The following is a 24,530-nucleotide window of genomic DNA, read 5'->3' on the forward strand; positions in this document are numbered from 1 at the left end:
AAAACTAAAACTAAATTAATTAGACATATACATATGTTAATTTAAAAATATGTGCCTTTTTGTGGGAAAACCATAGCAGACACAAATTAATGGTTAAATTAGTATTCATTCTGTCCAGAAGGGATCTGTACATGTTAACATCAGTTACCAGGAATGATTCAACAGGGAGAAGCATGTGAGAGTAACTGGAAGTAACTTTATTTTAGTCTCAGCAGGATTTCTGAACATACAAATGTGTACAGAGGTAGTGGCAGTAACTTCTCTCAGTCTCATGCTAAGCTAAAACACTCCCGACAGAGAGTGCAAATCATCACAGTACAGAAAAACAATAAGTCAGTTTCTCATTTTTTTGAAATTCCCTTATTTAACTCAAGGAAAATTAGAGGTTTGCACATTTACAGGTAATCATAAGGTTTTATGTGCAGGGACACAATTCAAACACACATATATGAGTTTAAACAAGAAGTTAAGCCGCGTTCAGCATCAACAGCACCACATTCAGAGACAAAACAAGAGAAGCTAAATCAAAGTGTTTCCAGTATAACAATGTCTTCAGAGATTAAATGTTATTTAACATATGTGGCTTTGTTTAGTGCTGTAACTGATGAACGTATGATTCATAATTATCAATTTTATTCAAAAGAAGACAAGAAGAAGGTAATCAAAGTATTGTCACATGATTGAACAAAGCAGCGCGTTGTAGTAGATGTTAAAGCAATACAGGGATTTTACTAATATTTGGAAGAATGTGTTTTACATTTTAAACAAATGCCTGTTGATGATACTTTCATGGATTTATCATTTGTATCAAACCATAGAAGAATGTATAAAATGGATGTGTACAAAGTCCCTCTTTTACTCTGTTCTAAAGCCCTCAGTGAGCCAGGAAAGTGTGTATTCAACAGTGAATAAATAAGAAAAACATCCTGGCACTCATCACTTCACATACTTGGATAAAAAAAAAAGTAAATAAGTTTAATTTAACTGAATGATATAAAAATGAATATCCATATACTGTAGGTAAATTAAAAATATTTGACAGGCATGAAAGCCGAGGGTTAATAATAATAATGTTGTTCACAAAGGCAGTACTGATTGCATTGCTTTACAGTGCATCAAAGAGTGCGTTTTCATGTCAACTAATACAACGCTAATCATATGTAATCTATTTGGAAAATGCACTCAGAATAAAACTTCATTTGTGTAAAAACACCAACTTAAACAGTATATACATTTAAAATCTACGGGATAATCAAATACATCAAAGTTTTATGATTTCATCCATTAAACTCAAAGCTGTTCAAATAATACTGAGTGAATCTGTGGACATGGAGATTGAATACACAATGAATCACACAGACGAGTGGGTGTAATATCTACAGCCATTCTCCAAAGAGAACGTGGCACTGATCTCCAGCTGTTCGGACCAACAATGATGCATTACGAAGCGGTTTTATCCACCACCCTCGGGTTTGTTCACAAAGTGAAGGTTGACAACATGTTGTCCTGACTGGACGAGCGTTTGTACCCCAGCGATGAGCTGAAGTACGTTTCCCCGTCAGTGCTGATGTCATCGTCGTCGTCATCGTCGCCCAGCGCGTTGAGCAGCGGAGCGGAGGTGCTCTTACGCCTGAGCGACACAAAACAACGTTACAACTCAGACACTAAAACAGGTAAAGGTTGCAAAGCGGACATTTTCAAAAATTGCTTTTATGCGTTTACCTGATCTCGCTTCGCAGAGTTTTGAGTTGGCTCTGCAGCTGCTCATTGGCCTCCTGTTGCTCGTCCAGGTCTCTCTGCAGCTTCTTCTTGCTGTGCTCCAGTCGGTCGATCTCTTCTTCAGCTTCATCCATCTGCCTTTTTAAGGCCTTTAGACGCAGATTCAACTTCAAGAAGATCCCACACGTTAAAAGGGTTCAACGCGGATCGACAAATACAGTGTATGTGTTAACTATGTGGCTTTAAATTGAATTCAGGGTCTGTAGTAAATTGAGTGAGTTTGTGTTTCGTACCTGATCCTTTTGGTCTTGTATTGAGTTGTGCTCTTCTTCACCTTGCATTATCATTTCTTTTACTTTCCTCTCTAGCCTGCGGTTTACCAGCTGCAGGTTGGCACGCTCCCTGAAACATATACGTCATGCATCGTCATGCTGTACACGTCATGCGGCAAATCATTCACTCTTGCATTAATCTTTCACCTAAAATGATTGAGAGCTGGTCAGATTATTTACAAGGTTTGTTAAACCAGAGTTGGATTTCTCTCGATAAGACAATTATTTTAAAGTAACAATTCAAATTGATCTTCATAGTTAATAAATTCATAAAATCGTGTTGTTTTTTCCTTTCTAAGTTCTAATATTTAAGCCTAAATCCATTTTTAATTAACCTTTTTACTCTTCCGTCAACTTTCTCTGTTCCATCACCTTGATCACAGCACACCACATTTTATCATCTCACCTTTCCTCTACGTCCAGCCTCGCCTCCAACTCCTGTATGTGATCCTCCAGCTGCGATACCTGCCCCTCTTTGTTGGACTTGTGGGAGCCCTCTAAATAAGCCACTCTGCTCTTCAGGTCTTTGGTCTGGAGAGGTTCGCAAGAGAGAAGTAGTCATGCGCACAACTGGGCAATTATATGTTTTTACCATATTATCAATCCAGCAAAAATATGAATTAAAAAATTGACTAGAGCATGGATACAATCGAACGAAAAAGATGAAAATTCATGTAAATGAAACGAGTTGATGCTTTGTTCCGAGTTTGTAGTTGTTTTCCACCAGACAGGAGAGTGTGTACCTGTCTCTCCAGAGCCATCTTGTCACCCTCCAGGTCCTGTCTGCTAGCTCTCTCCTGCAGGAGTTCATTCCTCATCTGCTCCACCTGTCAAGCCGAGTCCAGATATTGTCATCGCTACGCTCCCAAACAGTCTGATGACAATTATTATCAGACACTGTGTCTCACAACAGAAACCACTGCAGCGCCCAGTGACGCAAAATGCTTAACAATAGAAGACTTAATGCTCTTTGGGCCTTCAATCAGTCGATCGGTGAGCTGGCTTTTCTTGTTTTTCAACATTCTGCTTTTGGTTGTTTTAATGTCTACTTAGTGACACAAGGTTGTAGTAAACAATAAAAATATTTTGGACTATATACATATATCTATGTATCAAATCAAATAACCACATTATTTATTAACACCACCGTCATGTGCAGAAAATACGAGTCTTCCACCTGTAGTCTGTGTTCTTAGTTAAACAAATTAACTTAGAGGGACTTTTAAAGCCCATGAAAAGTTGTGGATTTACATGTGGTTATGTGAATGTATGTATGTATGTATTTTTTCAGCAGGCCAGCTGTCCATATCCAGTCTTTATGCTAAGCTAAAACAAGCTGCTGCTAAGATAAGAAAGATACACAAGGAAATATTCTTGTCCTAATCTCAGCAGGAATGTGAACAAGTGTATTTCTCAAATGTCAAAGTATTCCTTTCATACTAATCTGGAGTCATCCATTCCCAGAACACATAATCAACCCAGAGAGGCCTGACTGCAGGAACATGACTGCTCAGTAATAGCCTGGTTCAAAAGAACGAAAGATGAAGAGAAATCGATACAGTAGCGACGGTTCTTTCGTTTATCTTCTTTGTGAGCTTAGAATTGGTGATATTTTATGCCAATTAGTGGTTGACACTGGGCTGCTCTGATGAACGATGGCCCCTATAACTGGTGCACCCAGCACAGTGCTTGAGGGAGCTGAATCAGCAGACTGGAACATACAGCGAAACTAATCTGCTTTGTGAAAGACGGCGGGAGAAGAGAGGGGAGATTACTCTCATTTAGACAGGAGAGGAGCACCTGGTGCCAGGAGAGACGCAGGTGTTCTTTCCGCTGCCTCTGCTGCAACCCCACCGCACATCTCCACCCCATAGCCATACACCCCCCCCCCCCACCACCACCACCACCCCACTCCTTCTCCTCCCCACGGACATTAAAGCACACACAACAGCATTTACCCACATACATGTGCGTGTGTGTGTGTGCGTGTGCACACACCAGTAGCACTGGATCATACTCCACTCTGAGTGCACAAGTGTTGCCTTGACGACCGGCCTCAGCCTCACGCTGAACCAATGCCACAACGGCCCCTTCCCTGCCAGGATTGTCTTTAAAAAAGGAAATTTATTAACATTTAAAATCTATGTCAGTTCCAGACTGAGCGGAACCTGCAGCTAAACCCCACAGGCATGTGTTTGGATCTTAATGTCTCACATTTAATATTAAGGAGCTGCAAAGGTCACAGGGAAAACGTTGGCATATACCAGGATAACTGGAACATTTGCTTGCAAGGATATAAAAACTGACTTCAAGCACAAGACTTGGATTTGTTCTCTAGATGAAGTGACTGAGCGTATTTTCCAAGTGAACTCCGCAACCTGAAAACTTGAGACATTTGGCAGCTCACATATTTTGGCTCGAGCAGCACATTAAGGGGGGTCTTTTCTGTCTGATGCATGAAAATTGAATAGGCGCTCTTAGACCACGCTGGCAGGCCGCCAACCTGAATGATTATACAAGATCATGTTACAAAAGAATAACCAGTCCGCTTTATCCAGACTATAAATGAACTGTAAATGTTTCAGTGAGGTTATTATATGTATAAGGCCATAGACAACTGAGATGGAGCAAATGCACCGCAGCACTGATATAACCAGTCAACCTGCATTCGAATCATGTGAATTGACTCTTTCCGGATTATGTTTGCTTGGTGGAGATCACATGTTTCGTTTTGTTCAGAGATTAGTGATTAGAGTCGGAGAGCAAGAGAAAGCAGCATGAGATCTGATAGCATCAACAGATTGAGATGGAACAGAGACATGCCTGTGAAAACTAAAGTGGACATGGATGGTAGCAGCAGGTCACCGGGACAGTGGAGCACTGATAGTGAGAATAAGCCTACCTGCTCTCTTCCTCGGTCGATCCTGTTCATCAGCTGGTCTCCACTCTGACGCTCCTCATCCAGGTCCAACTCCAGCTGAGCGATCCTGTCCTGCAGAGCGGAGCGGTTACATCCGTGCAGTCAGCGAGGGTTACTATCTAAATCTGTTTTTCTATTATTAATCATCATCATCAACTGAGGGTTCAAAGGTCTTTGGCGAGGGCTTTCTTTGACATCAATACGCACCTCTAAAAGTTTGACGTGCCGAAGTTTCTCGTCTTTGACTAGGGCCTTTTTGTTGGCCTCCATCTCCTGATCATGAAGCTTTTTCTCCAGAGTGGTCTCCCTGAGCACGGCCTCGTCTCGTTTCCTCTGACACTGCAGCAGGTCCTCCTCTCGGACTGACAGCTAAAACGACATCAATCAATCTACTTCACAATCAAATTACTCAAATGTGTCGTTTCACCACATATTGCAGTACCCTGAATAAATACCTGCATTTTTCTTTTGAGAATATTATATTTCATCATTGACAGTGAGTGAAACTGGTCTAGTGGGGGTACAGTGTCTCATTAGAGGACCCTGAGCAAGGTGATGAATACTTGAAAGTATTCCCCGTTGTCGTCATCTTATCTTAGGTAACCCAAATATCTTAAGGATCACCACTGTAGCTATGACCAACAATTTAGTAGCTGCTTATGGAAATCATCATATAGTTCCCCTGAGTGACTAATGAATGCAGTGCAGCCAGTTCGCCTGTGTTTATTCAGCAGCTGTGCCCCCCACAGATGCAAAATTGCCCCCATTGCTCAATGCCAAGAAAAACCATCATCAGCCCATTTGTCTAATCCAGAAGAAATATTTGGCCATTAGTACAGAATAATTCTATATTTCATCATGTAAATACCTATTCCGTAAACCACGCTGTTAAACGGAGCATAGAAAGACTTAGTAATAAGTGTAATGGGATAACTGCGCATCATGTACCAGCACCTTAAAAGCAAGACATTAATCAATTTATGTACCTGATATAGGGAACACAACATGGTGTTTTTTATGCAGTCTTTTCGGCAAGGTTTCTCTTGAAAGACTATTACAGAGAAAGCATGAATGGGCCCTGGACAAGTTCACTCGGGTGGACACGACATTTGACAGCAGCTGGAAAAGTGGACTCACTAGTCCCAGTCCAGAGCAATCTGTATCTCAGGAGAGGTGGTGGAGGATGTGAATCCTGCCAGCGCAGCTTTCACAACAATGATATCACAACACTGACATCCTTCTCTTCCTGTGCACCAGCTGCACGCAGACAGAATAAAAAAGGATGCTGACCATGTCCCTACATTCATACCTGCTGAAAACCCATTTCAGGGACATTCAGATTACTAAAACATTAAAATATAGGTTGAAAGGAATGACAGCTTCCATTGGAATAGTCCTCGCAAAGACAACCTGATGAATGCTCATTTTCACTATCATTATCACTTTATTCCGGCCACAAATCAAAGGATCATTAAGGATTTCTACAAAAAACCCTTTTAATTGTAACTGATAACTGTAAACATTCATTTAATAAAGAACTATAATTTTCTACGGCTTTACTCGGCTCAACTGTTTCACTTTAATAGCATGGTTTGTGTTTGAGAGGACGGCAGGGAGCAGAAATACCTAAGTGATGACATCAGGACAGGGGTATTAGTGGGAGGGATCAAACAAAAGATGGCTCATCGTCAGCGGTTCTGCATGGAAGGGCTCAGATGGGCTGACTAATGACGGCCTTGATTTGATCACTCCGACCCTGGAAGCAGTGTCAGTATTGAAGTCTGTGACCCAGAGCGGAGGGCCCATTACGATAACTGAGGCTGACGTCGCCCACCTCTTCTTGCAGGATTCGGGTGGTCAGTAAGCACTTTTCCAACTCCTGTCCTCGTTCCTTCAGAAGCCTCTGCAGATCAGTCAGCTCCTTACGGTTGTTCTCTTTATAAATATCGATCTGTTCCTGGAGCTCCAGGGTGGAGGCCTGGGACGCCACCACAATGTCGTTCATCTGCAAGCACAAGGAGAGAGCAATGAGTCCACAAGTTTAACACTAAATGTTTTTCAGGCATGCTTACTACTTCTTCCCGATAAGGACCGTGTGAGTTCAAAACCAGTTTCCAACAAACATGCGTGACTAAACTAAACATTTGATATAGCCAAACTTTTTTGCTTTTTACCAAAAAGGGGCTTCTCATCTGAGGGCACCTCCACTAATGCGTGAATAGGAACATTCACAAGCACACTCACTTCCCTCTGAAGTTTATCCACTGTGCGATCCAGCATCCCCCGCTCGTCCTCTATGTCGTTCTTCATGTGCTTGAACTGTTCCTTCTGACTCCTCTCTTCTTGTAACCTCTCCTCCAAGTCCTTGTGCTCAGCGCTCAGTTTGGAATAGTTCCTCTGCGGAAGGACACATCTGTAAAGTTGTCAAACCGTCCCTGTAAAATGTCTCTACATGCCGCGCATGCAGCACAGTGCCGATGATCTCACCTGCACATCCTCCAACCGAATCGACAACGCTCGGTTGGCACGCGACAACTCCTCTTCTTGCTCCTTAATTTCAGCCAAAGATTCTTCCAATTGCTTTCTCTCTCTCTGTCAAGCAGAATTTGTGTCATTTAGGACTCTCCAACAGTGTGAAATGATGCGGTGCAACATAATCAGACAGGCAACACAATGCATCTTGGGCACCTTACCTCCAGCCGGCCGGCTCTGTCGCCCTGCCTGCTCTCCTGCAGCTTGGCCTCGTCGATGATGCGGTTGAGTTTCGCCACCTCATTTTCCAGCTCTTGCGCACGCCTTCGCAGCCGCTCGGCCTCTAGGTTCAGGCGTCCTGCCTGGCCCTCCACCGCGCCCTTGGCTGCCTCCACTTCAGCCTTCTCACGGACCGCTGCTGCGCTGCTCTGCAGATCGGAGACACAAGGTATCAGTATGAAGGAAGCGGGAGTCTGAGTGCCACTAAACAGCGACGCGCGATGGAACATTCTAGACTCAAGCGCTATTTGAAGCACTCAACTTTCTGAGTGAAGCGTCTGTTGCTGTGGAGACACGGAGTAAAAAAGTCCTCCGGTAACGCTCTCACACTACATAATAAAGCACTAAATCCGAGCCTTCATCAGCCTCTGTTGATTGAGGGCCCCACAAAGGAGTCTCCTGTGTTTCTACATTCAGTGCTTTTAAACCTGACATACTCAGAGACAGCTTTTTAGATCGTTCTCTTGACCAACGGCAGCGATCGAGTCAACGGGGACAAAGCCCCGTCATCTCTTCCCGGGACGGTTTTTGTGTGAATTGAGACTGTGTTTCAGGTTTTGAAATTTCGTGGAAGGAATGCTCTGCAGGAAAGAGCGGGAGACGGACAAAGAATACCGACAAAAACAACACTCAATCAGCGAGACAGATAACAGGTTTCAGTTGTGATGACACCCTGAAGGACAGCGTCTGTAAACAACCAACATCCAGCACTTGTTTTGGAACGGAGGTGGAATTTTCAGGTAATATCCTGTTACAGTGAAACACAACACAGCAGAAGACAAAATGTATAGTTACGGTTTCACTTCATAACAAAGATTACATTTAATAAACACACTATGAAAGGTGTCATAGGGTAAATAAAGTTGCGCTCTCTGTGTACAGGCGGGTTACTCTCCAAGTAAGTCTGAGTTTTCAAGACAGAAAGAATGCTGAATTAATTTCTGCTTAAATCCAAAGTCTAGCACTCTTCACCTCTTTATGCTTTTTGTGACTAAGTTGACAGGAGCTCAATAATCGTGGGTGAGGTATAGACACATCCTGTAGTTGACAGGTACCTTCCTGCTTCACTGGTAGCAGGCCAGTAAGACCGGTTTCCCTGGTCTACATAGAGCCGCCCACATCGCTGCCTGGCTGGGTCGTTGAGTTGGCTTAAAAGGAGCAAGGAGTCACAAAGAGACTCTTTGCACCAGAGATTTTGCCTCTCAAGGTTAGCCAGGCAAATGAGAGTTCATGTTGGAGAACAAGTGATAGCTTTGCAGTTTTCTGCACCGATGCATCGGCAGTTTGTGTCCGGACGATCAAGTCTATTTTGTTTTGTTGTTGTTTTCAGCAGTTTTGAAAACTGACATTAAAAAGTGTTGGTAGCCAAATTAAATTGGGCTGTCGGGCTGAAGCTTTCACTTTTCATTTCAATAACTAAAAGGGCACTGGAAAGTTTCATGAAAAAAAACAAAAAAAACTGAAGTGACTATTTTTTTTTCATGACCCCGCTGACACATATACTTCATAATAAAGCATTGACTGTGTGTGTGTGTGTGTGTGTGTGTGTGTGTGTATATCGGTGCTCCATTTTAAGCACATACTAAATATGTTGAGCCTTCATATCCCTCTGCCTGTCCCACTTCCCACACTGGGTCGCACCAGTTAAACAGACAAGGCCACCCTGCTGCCTGTGAGAGGAACCAGTATTTCTTTCATCAGACCTTCTTTTCTGCAACTCAGTTATTTGGTGGGATTTTAACAGACCTGCATCACCATCAAATATTTATTTATGACAGAACACGAGCTTGTGGGAAGACCAACTTTCCTAGAACATAAGTCACCTGAAATCATCATGTGCCCGAGAACCTTCCATATTGCTCATTGCCTTATATAATATTGGCCACCAATATCTTATACAATGAATTTCTCAATAGGCTTCCTTAACTTGATTATTTTCTTGTATGCAACTACAAGTAAATCATTCTTTAAGGGTGTTGAAGCCTTCTTAAATATTGCCAAACAACATGAATGATTAGTGCCAAGACAACAATGGCTTTATCAGCTATTAGAAAATTGTGTGTTTAATTTGTTCATTTAACATAATTCTTTATCATCTCTTGATAAATAAGTGTAACAAAGAGACTACCAACACAAGCTGACTTTAGAGTATTAGTACAATATCAAAAGAATATGAGGTAATATTATACCGCTATTCTTTTTTTCCTCCTCTACACTGACCTAAAGTTTGACTTGCTCTCTCTTGTGTACTCAATCTGTTTGCATAAAGTTGAACATTAACTAACTTTGTGCAGTCTTTGAAGCATGCCACAAATCCTGAGGTGAAATATGTGTTCCGAGTCGTGTTGTGGGGAAATTTCGGCTCTTAGTTGCTCCCACTATATAAGCCTCCTGCATAACAAAAGAACAGCTGGTGCCGCAAAACTAAAATATACAACCTGACAGCGTACATTGTTTTCCTACATGAGCTCAGTCCATATTTCTACAAACGGTATTTCATTAAATATCAGTAGGCTTAACCCGTTCATCAGATATACAGGGAAGCCCATTGACAACTTACAATACTGCACATAAACATAAATTAAATTCACCAAAAGACGTTTTGTTGTTTTCTAGTCGTCATGTAATGTTTACACTTAGTTACAGCAACACTGTAAGTTTGGAAGCCTGTATTAGCTGTTAATTGGCCTCTTAGACGTCTACTCTTTTGGTGGCTGGAGATAAAATGACACCAAACCTGTTCTTCCGTATCGCAAGTGTGAGTTTGACAACTGAAGTGATGTGGCCTCGTTGTGTCAAATAAAAATAAGTGTGTTGCTTTTGACGGAAGAGGCTTCAACCCGAAGTTGATTTAATGAAATGATACCGTGTCCGAGGTCATTCAGAGTACAGGTCATACCCGTGTGGTATCACCCTATCTGAACTTAATCCTTCTATCAGGAGACGAATTAGAAAAGGAAAAAAAACTTCTTTGGCCGTGTGGAATCTCGTGAGTTCCTGTGCCAGCACAAAGTGTGTGTTACAAACGCAACAGCGTTCCTTATTAAAGAAGTTACCCCGACCTGAGGTTAACCGGAACAGAAGGCCTGCCACGGACTGAAAAGAAGGATTGAAGCAGAAATTAAAATGCGACAGCTGAGAAGCACTGGCATGACTTTGGTCAAAAGGAGGACGTAATCAAATCTTGTCCAAATTCCATCAGAAAGCGGCATTTAAAATCTCTATGCAAAGCCAATGTTGCAGAGGTGTTTGGATATAAAATGGAATTATTGAGACTAGTGATATTGTGAGCATGCAGATGCTCTGAGTGACGTAATGATTTTGATATTAGATGTAAAGAAACAACATGACTTCCACACACTATTGTCTGCAACTTTTCGATGAAGCAATCAAGGCTGTTCGCTATGAACATGTTTGGATGTGCTTTCATCAGTGCTTGCAGGATTAGACAACTAATAAGTCAAAAAAGGGTATCCAAACTATCCAAGTTGATCTCAGTGCTGCCCTAAGAAACATTTAATCAACTGCACTATAATTCTTCTCTGACAACTAGTACAGTCACTGACGCCTTTCACTAATCCTTTCAGTAATCAAGGGTCTCTTGCTGTAGCCAGTGGAGAATCATATCTAAAATAAACCATTTATTTTGGAGGTTTACTGGGACCATATTTGATCAAACTAGATTCTGTGATTTCATTTTCACTACTCTGTGGTTTCTGAATATCAAAAAGTTGAGTCTAAATGTTCTTTTATTCATGCAAAATATTCAGTGTACATGTGCAGCTCAAATATAAAACTGGATCATGAAATGGAACAGCAGACAATATGGGGTGGAGTACTTCACCAGATGTAGCAACACACAACTAATTACATTCATTTAGGAGTATTCATTTAAATGATGAATGTTATTGAAGTGAATGTGACTCAAGACTTTGACTTTCAGGCTGCACACTGCCAATTAAATCCTGCACTAACCTCTTGGTGAATACTAGAAAGGCTTAGTCTCAGCAGAAAGACAAACAGGGGGAGGGAGCGGGTGGCGGAGATTCCGTTCCAGTTCTCCAGGCCTAGGGCCAAAAAAGATTTTTGAATAAACTTGTAAGAGAGAGAAGAACGTCAAACATCCACATCCCCCACAACTCTAACAACTCAAACATGGGAGATCCCGGCCCACGAGGTACACAGTGAAACCCAAATGCAGGTTCTGAAAGGGTCAGCTGACATAGCTACAAATATAAGGTCGAAATATAACTTAAAATGCCAAGAGACTACCAGATCCATCATTGTATCGTCATGTGGATTTCATTAAAGCAGGACATTTAAAAAATATATATAAATATGAAAAAATGTCTAGTCTACAAAAGACGAAGAAGTGCTTGATGAATATTGACTCTCAGGTTCAAGTGTTATTGCACATCAATATGAGTGTGTATTTAACTTGACACCTGCAAGTTGTTTTTGCAGATTAGGCTTCCTCCACATCAGTTCTCATAGGCAGCGAGGTAGAGGAACAACAAACACTAAAATATTTTCCTGGATTTACTCTGACGTGACCCTCGTATGGGCGTGCAGCAACGTTTTCTGAACTGAACCTTTTCGGACTTCAGCTATTTGAAGCCCAACAAATTTCATTCATTTCATTTCCCCGCAAACTCCGTCAGGATCACCATCATCATTTTCTTCCTCGCCGAGTGCATCTCCTTCCAGCTCCTAGAGGTAAGCTTGGAAATGCAGCTCTATCATCAAACACACAGACTCATGCGGGAGTCCTTACTTTCAAAACAAGCCTGCAGGGGAACTCTTGTGAGGGCCACGTAAGTTTGATGATCAGACAGCGAGACTTAAGTTCACACACTGGCAGAGATTACTCGAAAGGCGGGCTGAGATACGGGCCAGAATGGCACAGGCCAGGAAATGAAATGCGTTGGGGTGAGCGGAGATCACTGCGGAGTCTTGTGTGGAAACTGTGGAGTTGGGAAATGAAGAAATACGGCATTGGGGATTGAGGTTACAGATGAGCGCGTGATAGCAGTGTGGCCTCGGGGCTGTAGGGTGAAACTTAACAAGAGCTGGAAATGGTGTGATAAGCACGAGGCTCTGTCTTTACAGCGAGGAAGGGAAGAGTACAGCTGAAACCTATTAAAGCCCCTAACACGGGCGAGTCCGGTGGACTGCTGGGACGGAGCAACAGCGGCACCCCGAAGAGGCCTAAATGAAAAGGGCCGAGCCTCTCCCGCAGGTCAAAGCGGAGTCGAGTGAAGAAGGAGGTCTGCAGGGAGCACATTCCCCACTTCCGAGCCTGACATTCCTGGACTTCTCGCTACTCACCACACCTCATCTTTCCACATGTTTTGCATACTAGCACATGCCTGAACGCAGGATCAAATCAGTTTCCAAATGTGCCGATGCCTCAGCATCTGCCTAAGCAATCTCGTGTCTTCTTAAGAAAAGTATGACCAAGATTTATGCCCATTGTAAACTCATTGCAGCTTTTAATTTAGACACAAAACAGGCCCCCTGCTCCTTTTCAGGGGGTCAGCCACGCATCCCCTTTTCTACAGCACACTGACCCACTTATTCAGTTGGTCCCAACCCCCGCTTCTATTATTGTGTGAAACAAACTCATCATTCATCATCGACTGAGGTCCGCAATCACCCCCCACTCTTTAAGGGCTCAGAAAGAAGAGGGGACACGACGCAACTCAGGAACAGCCGCTCATTAGATTAGGGATGGCTTGCCACTGCAATCAACTGGTAGACAGAGCAACTCAGTGCTCCAGTTTCCTACATTCTTCTCCGCATGGGCTGCTCTGGTCAACCCGAGCGTTCGGGCCACTCAGGGGAGGGGTTGGTTTGAGATGGGGCCCAAAAATAAAAGATGGACAGTTCACTCTGGCTGGGTTTTCTGCTCCGTCTGTCACGCTCATACGAAGGAGAAGCGTACATGAGATAATAAACAGCTTTCCCTTTTGACGCCAGGCCTTCTCAGAACCCTTGGAGCAGACTACCAGCCACATGCTGCGACCATTTGATCACACTGTATTTTCACTCCACAGAAAACTATCTATAGTTTATAGTTTAGAAGTCTATAATAAATATTTAGAAAGTATTTATAACCCACATTATTTCAATGAGCATATCTAGTAAATATGACGACAAAAGTACTTCATTTCCATTTAATGTCTTTTAAACGCCGACTTGTCCAATCTCATTCTATGTTCTGCATAATGGACATAAATGATTGAGAAAACTCTTTCATATCTTAAAAGAGAAACAATGACTTCATCTTTCCCAGTGTTTACAAAGCAGCGCTGAGGGTAAACCCCTGATGACACACTCCCTCAGGGGAGCCGTACTTCTGTTTCAACAAAAGGAAATGTTCTCATAAACGGTTTCTGCAGAGCGCCGCCGTGGACCCCGACCAGGCCTGCAGGAAGCCCAGAACAGGCACAACTTCCACTCTTTGAGACAAACAGGACACACGTGACTCACACAGCGGCCCACTGAAAACAATGAGTCTTCTGGCTTTTTAGTGTGCGGACTCCTGCCATGCACTGCCGCTCATCTCCTCTCAGCTCTCCTCCCCCCGTTTTTGGAACAACAAGTTACAAAGGCTTTCTACTCTCTAAATAAAATGCACCTCTGTCATTTACTCTTCAATGACGGCTAGGTCATGGCTGGTATTCGGAGTTTGTCTGAGTTGGGCATAAGAGGGCCGTTAAAATTGTCACTTGCTACTAGGCTAGAATTGTGACCTCGCCAGCAAGGAAACTCTTCAGATTAATCTAGATCTAGATAATTAAAAATAATTATAATGATATTATAATAATAAGTACCTCTAAATGCTACTATTAAAATATTTCTACCAGTAAAATGTTCCTCAAAAGGAACAAGCTGACCTAAGTCGGCACATCCACACTAGAGTTACATTTTACTGCTACATAGTGTTTCATTTTGATCGCTTTGCTCTGTTGATGCAGCTCATGTTTGGAAACTTTGGTGCTACTGAACTAGTTTGTCATAAACATAAATTCACCGAAGGATCGTTATGCTTAGCCTTTTTTTGTTGAATGCTAATTTTTAAAAACGTTTTGATGAAAAGAAATATTTAAAAAAATTGAATTAAATCTCTCATGTTACTCAGGTCTAGAATTCAATATTTCTTAAACTGCAATAGAGACGATGAAACAAGGGCCTCTTTCCCTCCATTGCCTCATTTTTTTGGAAATCCATTCCACAGGAACACAGTGGTATTGATTTTAAGAGCAATGCTTGTTCTGGAAACGGGATATTGTGCCAGTTTTATAACCAGAGTCTCGGTGTTTTGACACGTAGAGCCCCACATGAGACCTCTGATGAAGAACATATGGCATAACTCGCAATGCAAAACACACAGAAGTTACAGCTCCCCCGATGTGCCGCTTATCTCCTCTGTGACAGGGTGTGATTCTGGAGTGAGGGTGGGCGACAGCAAAGGAAATGAGGAGAAGGGAACACAATCTGGAGGAGGAGGCAAGGGAGGGAGGGAGGGAGGGAGGGAGGACAAACGAACGGGTGGCTGATTACCTGCTTGGCCTCCGCCAAAGATGTCTGCAGCCTGCTTATTTCCTTCTCATACTGATCCTTCATCTTGTCCACCTCCTGATCATGGGCGGCCACTTCCTCCTTCAAGGCTCCTTTCAGAGCTGTGAGCTCCCGCTCTCTCCTCCTCAGCACCTCTTCCTGCTCTTCCTTGGCTAAAAGAATTTCCTGCATCTCCACTTTCAGTTGCATCATGTCCTGAGAAAAGGAAGATAGTTTGTAAACATTTTATCACTTTAAAATGTGCAGACTCAGAGCGGAGTTAAGTTTGCTCGTGTCTTTAGTTACATTAGACGTTTCTCACTGAAACCCTGAATCACTGTGTCACTGAGTTCAAAATGCAGAACTGAAGACAATACAGAATGTATCTTTTGGAAATAATGAATAACACAAAATGAGATTTCAGTGTGTATTGTTCCAGAACATCTCTTGTATAAAGCCGTTGTTTAGGTATGGAATAAATGCTGCATTAGGTGTTATTTCATTGTTGTAAATGATGTCAACATTGTAGTAGTATTGGTTGGTGCTAATCATTAAGCCACTTCCAGACGGGCTGGTCTCTGCACTGGTTGCAGTAAAGCTTAAACCTTTAAGCACTGTGTGAAATAGCACCTTCACTTTAACTCACTTCAAAGCTGAAGTTGATGTAAAGTTTTTTGTAAACGGTTCTAATATTAAAAATACAGAGTACCTTTTATCTTTCACTATTGTTGCAGCTTAAAGCCAAGAACCAACCCCAAAACTCTACAACTTCTTTGATAGAGCAGAGAACGCCGCATTACCACCATAACGAGGTCTCTCTCTTCATCTGCGGCTGACTTCTTGGCGAGGTCGAGCTCATCGTGCATCTCGGACAGCTGATCCTGCAGGTCTCTGATTTCGGTCTGGTGTTGCTCCCTCTCCATCTTCACCTGGAACAGCCTGATAAGCCACAACACAGTGCAACACTCTACTAACTGTGTATGTACATGCACCTACACACCCACACACCTGCACCTTAATTCGCACATAGAAATGACAGCACCTGTGCAGGGTCTAGATGTGAGGCCTGCAGAGCACAGCTGTTTAAACGGACACCCGACTGACGGCAAAGCAATAATGTGTCAACTGCCTCCACACAATGACACGGCGGAGGAGGGGGATGTGTGATGTGACATATCCTCAGAAAGCATCATCGTAGCGTAGACTGAAGCATATTCCTGCTGTGAAAATAAACTAAATCATGTATCGCATTAGGTCGTTCATCCTGAGAAAGCACAGGAAAGCTGAAGCTACATCTGATAAGCAAAAAGCAAAAAAAAGTATGACTGATGAGGAGGCAGAGAAAGGAACGTAGCATCCAACAGAAAATAAAACCCACATATAAGTATCAGACATCATTTTAAAAAAACATATGCTGAAACACATTTGTTCAAACAGTTCAACTACACCCATCCAAAACTTTGAGAACAGCAAACAAAAGCCTGCAAACTATGGATGACAACAGAACTCAAGACATCAAACGGAGCAGTCCAAAAACATTTGTACTATGGAGAGGAGCAGAAATGGAGCTGGACAGGGGTGTCACAAGGAACAGTAACTCAGTCACCAAGCATGCATTAATATGATAAACCCAGCAAGCAGGAGGAGGCACAGTATAATAAGCAAATGACGTAGCAACCGCTTCAGTAACTACCAACAGTCAACCAACAGCTTACACCTCCTTCAGCTCAACAGTGCTTGGAGATTTAGTCACTCTTCAGTGCAAAGCACAGCTGATGAATAACACAACGAGCTAATTAGCATCATTGTAATACAGCCTAAGGACGGTGTTACACCACTTTTTCACTTCACCACAAGGCGCTTCACAAGGAGTCCCTAAAAAAACCCTTTTCCTAGGAACCTGTGTGAAGGATCAAATCCGTAGAGATTATAGCTCCTCACCAGCTTCGCCCTGCAAACGCTGCCAGTTGCGTTTGTTGGAGCATGCAACCAAGATGGAGATACCAGTGAAGGCAAACTTCCTAAACCACCCAAATCGAGCCCAGATTACCAGGAGTCACAAAAACTAGCTCATATTCAAGCTACGCTATCTGATTGATCCCCACAGATCATGAGTGACCTCACATTCTACAGCAAAGCCACTTTGCACTTACTCTTCCACTGCGGCCTGCAGCTCGGCCTCTGCTTTGGCCAGCTGTTCCTTCAGACGCTTGCACTCCTCCACACTCCGCTCCAGCTCCTGCTGCAGCTTCTTCAGACCTGCAACTGTCTTCTTGTCAGTCTCATTCTTCTGTTGGTGAAACGCACAAAGTATTGGAGTTAAAGAAATGTCAGTTTCTGTCCAAACATCTGGTCTTTAACATCTACGGCAACAAGCTTTTGGCCTTTGGATTGAATCGATGTTTATCTTTTCATAAAAACATGTCACCACTATGTTTTCAAAATGCTGAAGAGACTGTTAGTTGTAAATGTGCCTTTGCGTTTAACTAAATCTGACCACGTCCCAAAATACTACCGATCTCCAACATAAAAAGGCTGGTGTTGGAGGCAGAGTGGCAGCTGGTTACCGTAGTTTGGTCCTCAAGTTTTCTCTTCAGGTCGGCCATTTCTTTCCCGAGTTCCTCATTTTGCTCCTGCAGAGCTTTGGTCAGTGCACCAAAGTCCAGAGACTGACAGAAGGAGACGGAGACATTAGGGTGCCTTGATTCTTATTGATCCATTATGAATACAAATATTTACACAGTCCTCAAAAGGTTAAGTAAAATATTTGAGGATGCCGATTCCTTCAGGATATACTTTGAAAATGAATGTTAACAAAACTAAGTTCAAGCCATCAACCAGTTCAGCTTCACCTCTGGAAGCTGAACCCCAAACACACATCTCTCACACATTAACTGGTAGATAGCTGTATTAATACCAAGTTTATGATTGGATTACAACCATGTGCAGAAATTGCAGAGGAGAAGTGGAATATTTTAGGGGTTAGTGGTGCAGAAATTATCAAGATATAACAATATTTCACCTTGTTGTCACTTTGTGCGCCTGCAGTGGCCCGAGACTTCAACGTTTGTATCTTCTCAAAGACAAGGTTGACTTTCCTCTTTGTTGTTTCATCATTATCAGTGCTCCTGCAAACACACACACACACACACACATTAGAAGTATAAAAACAACTTCTCAGTGTTTGGAGGATGAAGAATTAATAGCAAACTGTTCTGGGAACAGAGTAAGTCATTCCCAGCTTAGAAAGGGTCAGAGAGGATCAAGCTGCTTTGATGTGTCCCCTCACAGCACAAATAGCTTCATTACACCCGTCTGTGACGCAAAGGAGCAGCAGAATGAAACGTAAGCATGTTTAAATTAAATTGTTGCATACTCTCTTTTCATTACTAAATTAAGGAGCATGGATTCACAAGACTTTGTCAGAAAACCAGCCACACCCACCTTGTTCTTCCTTGGGCCCATTCCCTCTTAAGCGAACATATTTAAAGTCCGCAAACGTTATATTTGAAAGATAAAAGAGTGCCAAACATTTACAGTATTGATTCACTCAGTCAACACCTTTCTAAACCTAAAAAAACAACATTTCCAGAGCTAAGAAAAGCAGCTTTGGCTTTAGCATTAAACACATTTCTGAGTTTGGAAGGTGGGAGACTTTTATCAACCCACAGAACAACAATAACTCCTCCAGTTAAAGTGAAAACTTCAGAAAACTAAACTCAACTGGAGTTGCACCCTTTTCACATGACAGCAATGATTCCTTATTGCAATAAATTACTTGGCTGACAGAGATAGAGAAAACCCCCCCAACCGGTTTGCCTCCTCACGCAGATGATTTTGATTAAACCTTTATAACCCCTGAATGTTTATCTTCTTAGGCCTTGGGAATGTAGCTCAGTTTAGACACACTACCATCCATGTTTCCTTTCCTTTGTCCTGTGACTCCTGACCTGTGGCCCGACACACCCAAGCCATTTCCTGCTCTCTTTCCACATTATCACAAGTCTGCAGCACATGCAAGAACTGGAAAAACTCTTTTTTAACTGTGAAAGCAACTGCAGTGGAGTACAGTTGCTTTGGAATTTTAGTTTCACTTTTAGACTTGACTTGAATGACTTCCTATTACAAGTTAAAAGACTATAACACTGTCATGTTGGGTTGCTTTAAAACCTGAACTGCATTCAACCTTTTAAACCAACATGCCTTTCCTTTACATCCAGCGAGTGTCTGATTACACATTCAAACTGAATGTTTTCACACTGCGGCAGAGAGAACGCAGAGGGAGAAAGTGGGATTTTGTGAAAAAACAAACTCCAGAAAGCTGGATCTCTCCTGGCCTGGGTGGGAGGGTACGAGGAGCACATTCCTTAACTTTTATCACAAACAGACAACTCTGATAAAATATATATTTTTTTTAAAGAGAACAGATTCTTCCTTCATGAAGCTTTACCATATGGCGCAACATGATGCATCTAAGGGATTCTGACGAGAACATGTTATTAACATTAGTAAATAAAGCAAAAGGTATATTGAAGAAACAACAAAAATTCAACTTGACTCACCCATCCTTCAGATAATTGAAGAGAATTTGTTTAGCTGTCTCTTCATGTGTTTGTTGTGAAAGCTCCTGTTGACCTTTCAAAAGATCAGGAGTCGCCTGGCAATGACAGGAAAAGAGATCTTAATAAAGTAAGAGAGATCTCAAATAAAATTATTTTATCACAGATCTCGTATTTTATTTAAGACGGAACAGACTATAATCTGTTGGCGAACATTATCATGCTTCAAACAAAGACACGTGTTAAATTGCTTCTTACCTGCGCATCTGCCTCGGTCTTGGGTTTTGTGTTGGCTGTGGAAGGAGGACTGGATGACAACGTTGACGGTGACGTCGCGGAAACCTTTCCGGCTGAGGACGCAGCGCCCTCACCTTTGTTGCTTTTGAACGGTAGTGAAGGGGTGCGAGTCTGAGGCTTGCTGTAACCCTCTACAGCGCCTGCATCCTTAGAGACGCTTCTCTGAGGGGAGCCGGGCGCACTGGTGACCCGGGATGGAGCCCTCGGGCCACCCCGACCATCCACAGCCGTCACGCCGGAGTCCCCAACGCCGCTGGTTTGCTGCAGCCGCAGCTGCGAGGGCCGCAGGACGTGCTCCGTTGATGTGCCTCGCCGGGGGCCGAACCCGTCCACCTGGCTGGAGCCGTCTCGCAGGCCGAAGGCGCTGTCGACGCTGCGCGAGCGCTTCTTGTCGTCCAGATTGATCCTGTTCCTGCGGCCGGTCCTGCCCCTGCGCTGGCAGCTGCCGTCTTTGCCGTCAAACTTCTCGATGAGTTCATCCACCCCAGGGATGGAGCCTGTGTCAATGTCTCTGCCTGAACCCGGGAGGAAAGGGATATAGCGGCGGTTCTCGTGGCGATTGATTGTGTCCGCGTACAGGGCGTCCATCTGCTCCTCCCCGGGCGCCTTGGAGGTGGAGGAGCAGGAGGAGTGGCGGGAACGGGGGGAGGACTGAAGAACTGGACCGCTGGAGTCAGTCCTGCGCAGGGGAAGGACGTCAGGCTCACGCCGAGTGCGCTCGAGGCTGGAGCTGGTGCTGGTCATCAAAGTGGGGAACCTGGATGAGGTCTTGGTCTGCTCACTCGTTGGACGTGACACTTTGATGGGCTGAGGCTCGGCTTGAGGCCCCGGAATAGGCTGTTGCTGCTGCGCTTTGGAGCCTGTCTTGGACTGAAGTCGATTCAGGTTGGTGAGCGGAGGTTTGGACTGCGGATGGGCCACTTGTGAATGTGGCCTTGTCTGCGACTGAGCCGGCTGGGCAGGAGGCAAAGCCTGGGGCTGTGACTTTGGCTCGGGAAGCGCTGTCTCATTCACGCTCTTGGATGGAAGATACCTTTTTTCTTGGGGCGCAGGAGCTTTGCCCCTGTCCAGGCTGGATGACACGGCGTTGGGCCGCGCATCTTCACCAGCTTTGGGGGAGGATCTCTGGTGTTGCTTCCTAGCCTCGGCCAGAGGGAGAGGCCTCGAAGGCAGGCTGTGGCGACCATCAAGGTTCAGGGAGTTGTTCTCTGGATCGTACGGCTGCAGTATCTCAGGGTGCTTCTGAAAGTTCAGCAGGGAGGACGTTTTCTTTCCTAGCGAATCTGCGGTGCCATTTTGAGTCATCTTCTGACCCCTGAACTCCGTGAAGGGGTTGTTGGATCCAGCCTCCTTTCCTCCGCTGAAATCATACTCTTGATAGTTCTCAATAAAAGAGCCGTCTGTGTCAACGTGCCCATTACCGTTCGGGTCCATTAAGGATTGTGGAGCCCGGTCCTGGTTGTTGAGGACGACATATGGGTGTCCATCGATACCCTGCACGCGGATGCTGAGACCGTATGTGCCGGCTCCATTGCTGTGTGGCCTGGAGGGGCGGGACAGCTGAGGGTGGCCCCGCTGCGGTCCACTGTTAGGAACGCCAGAGACTCCGTACGACTCCATCGGGAATGCAGAAGGAAAAGGAATCCCACTCTGTGGATCAGGTGGTCCACCTCTGCAAGCAAAGATTCAGACAGGCGTATTCGTCAGACGCGGCGTAACTCAGCAAAATCAACAGATGTTTCCGGGTTTCCCCGTCAGCTACTAATGAAACATTAAAGCCTCGCTGCATTTAATTATGTGGTCCGCTTGCATTTGTTTTCTTGTTTTGCATGTTCCGTTTCTCTCCACTGACATCTTGTGTGCTCTGACCAAAAGAAGACGGAAACAATAAGGTTACGGTGTTAGTCTATAACATCTCAGTCAGAACCCAAAGTATGTCTACAAATATGAATCAACATCAGCCTCATGACCATCTACTGTTTCTATCTGCACAACTTTGACGGTGTTTGTGTACACGGTGTAACCGATATTTGTAAACAACATTTTAATTGCTGCCCTCGCTGATGGATGTGTCATGAAAAGACAGCAACAAAATCGTGTTCGGTTACATTTTGTCACATTTATAATAAATACGAGGTTCTGTGGGTTTGAGGAAAGACTTTGTGGCAAGATTGTGAGAACACAGCTGGCAATAAATGTGAAACAGTGTACAAACATTAAAGTAAGCTACCAAATGCCAGTGAAGACAAAGCCATCAGCAGTAAACATGCGTTTCATTTGACAATGGGCTTCGAACAGGTTCCTGTTTGCCTCGCTGATAGGGTCCCATTATACTGGATGTTACAATACAAAGACGTGCTGAGATGGGCTCGAAGGAGGACGCTGATAAGGCAACAAAGCCTCAAGCAGGATAGATCACATTAGCATGAAATAGGTAAAGGCAGACTATACTGAGGCCTACCGAGCATATTTAGTTAAAACATACCACCACGGAAGGTTTGAAGATATTGCGATACCTACTGGGAGAAAATGTAAACGTGTTAACTGACACAGGCTTGTGTTGGGTTTCATTAGGTCTTTGTGGGAAAAGATTAGCCGAGGCGGTGAGCGTCTTCTGAAATACATAGAATTTACAGCACGACGTAGAACCTCTGCAGTTTTACCCCCAAGGGTTACTAACGTTGAACAAAGTGAATCCATCTATTTGTATGAGCAGAGGCCGACTTAGTTTCAAGTTAGGTGGCCTCCATCTGCAAAAATAAAAGAACAGAAACCTCTTGGTTTTTCTTTGTCGGCCACTCCTCATATACATAAAAATCATTCACCACAGCTTGATGTTGACAAGTCAATCAGGAATGCTGATTGTCAGATCTTGAAGCGTCACTTAGTTTCTACCCTGTCCTGCGCACGAGGAAGAGGGCTGGCAGGTCTACGGATTAAAGCGAACTATGACACACGGAAAGATTCTTTCATCTTTAGTGTCACATGCGCTTCCTCTTCCTCCCATTGCATCGGTCGTTGCAGAAGGAGCTGTGGTTCACAGAATCAGCGTTGCCTTCATGACCCCTGTGCTGGTGAGCGGTGAGGTCAGCATGGAGCTCAGGCTGGAAGCCAAGGCCCTTGCTTTGATCTGTGCAGAGGAGGAGGAGGGAGGAGAGACTCTGCAAAGTTTTAAACAAAGCACATTTTTATCTCCTCGTGTGAACTGATTAGTTTTCTGTGTCACAGAGTCTTTGCAGCTGCAGCGGCTCGCATGACAACACGAAGAAAACACTTCGGTTAACAGCAGCTGACCTTGCGAGAGTGAACGTAAGAACCGGACCACTGAAGACAGCGAGGATTTACACTGCGGGGAAACTATTATTTAGTTACGTAACACGAACGAGAGTTAATCTGAAGCGGCAGGTAGACGCGACGTGAGCGCACCGAAACCAAGCTGTAAAAAAAATAAATAAGTAAATAAACGACGCAACACGAAACGTGTTAAGCACAGAGAACGGGTTTGAGGTGTTTACACCGGGTAACGTCTGCGGACTGAGGGGAAGAAACAGCGTCGGTTTGACGCAGTTTGTGGACTCTTTCATCGCAACAGGTGTCAGGAATCGCCCAGCAGACACCGACTCAGTAGCCTCCTTCTTTCCCCCGTGAGTCGGTTCAGTAAACCGAGGTAACGAACCGCCACATGCTCGCCTCTTCATCTTCGTTGTGGGCTCAGCGGCTCTCGGCAGCAGACCTTCATCATATTACAGTGAATATTACTGTTACTCACCGGCGTCGTTCTCCCCCGGTCAGCGATCGCAGGTCATACGAGCGCTTGTTTCTAGTGGTTTATAAAGGACGAGAGGCTGTGCAAAGATGCCCACACGGCCACTGCGCGCTAACTTATTTAGTTCTGTCTTGTTTTCAGGGGAGAGGACAGTTTCAGCAGGACGTCCGACCCTCCGGGCCGCTCCGCCTCCTGAAACAACCCCCCCCCCCCCGTCTGAAAGACAGTCTGCTGGTCCAGGAACAGATTTACAAACCGAGGACAGGCCCGACTCTACATTAACTGTGTCCCTTATTCGCTCATTGTAATACATTTTAAAATGAATTAAGTAAATAACTCCGTTCAGAAGGATGACAGGCGGAGTAATAAAATATTAGCTCTATTTGCATGTATGTTCAAGTAGCTGGGACAACATAGTAAAAACAAATACAACAAAACATACCAAAAGGAGTTCGCACATACAAATAAGAAATACCAATAAACCAAAGACACCCTGCTAAAATATTTCAAAAATAGTGTGATATTAAGATAAAAAAGTTACACACTTAAATGGATATCAATTTTTTTTGTAGAAACTAAATGATTCATTATTTGATTCCGAGAGAATGAGAACGTATTTGCAA

General features: G+C 43.8%; 1 protein-coding gene across 1 annotated transcript; it reads right to left on the bottom strand.

Moving 5' to 3' along the window:
• Positions 1–176: 176 nt before the first annotated feature.
• cgnl1 (cingulin-like 1) lies at positions 177–24,265 on the bottom strand. Its single transcript, XM_040165206.2, has 19 exons — positions 23,911–24,265; positions 20,103–21,813; positions 19,848–19,942; positions 18,308–18,413; positions 17,853–17,954; positions 17,439–17,575; positions 16,086–16,224; positions 15,289–15,501; positions 7,665–7,871; positions 7,459–7,563; positions 7,216–7,368; positions 6,806–6,976; positions 5,179–5,340; positions 4,954–5,043; positions 2,795–2,878; positions 2,458–2,582; positions 2,013–2,121; positions 1,723–1,886; positions 177–1,630 (listed from the first exon to the last, which is right to left on the bottom strand). The coding sequence occupies exons 2-19, from the start codon at positions 21,759–21,761 to the stop codon at positions 1,477–1,479; spliced, it is 3,975 nt and encodes a 1,324-aa protein (XP_040021140.2). The 5' UTR covers positions 21,762–21,813; positions 23,911–24,265; the 3' UTR covers positions 177–1,476.
• Positions 24,266–24,530: the final 265 nt, after the last annotated feature.

This window comes from Gasterosteus aculeatus, chromosome 12 (genome assembly GCF_964276395.1).
Source record: "Gasterosteus aculeatus chromosome 12, fGasAcu3.hap1.1, whole genome shotgun sequence".
Taxonomy (NCBI): Eukaryota; Metazoa; Chordata; class Actinopteri; order Perciformes; family Gasterosteidae; genus Gasterosteus; species Gasterosteus aculeatus.

Excerpts from the sequence above, each read along its gene's own strand:
- cgnl1 (XM_040165206.2), bottom strand. The coding sequence starts at position 21,761 with ATGGAGTCGTACGGAGTCTCTGGCGTTCCTAACAGTGGACCGCAGCGG. Across the intron at positions 15,502-16,085 it reads AGAGAGACCTCGTTATGGTG|GACATGATGCAACTGAAAGT; the intron begins GTAATGCGGCGT and ends TCCTTTTCTCAG. Across the intron at positions 2,583-2,794 it reads AGATGGCTCTGGAGAGACAG|ACCAAAGACCTGAAGAGCAG; the intron begins GTACACACTCTC and ends GAACCTCTCCAG.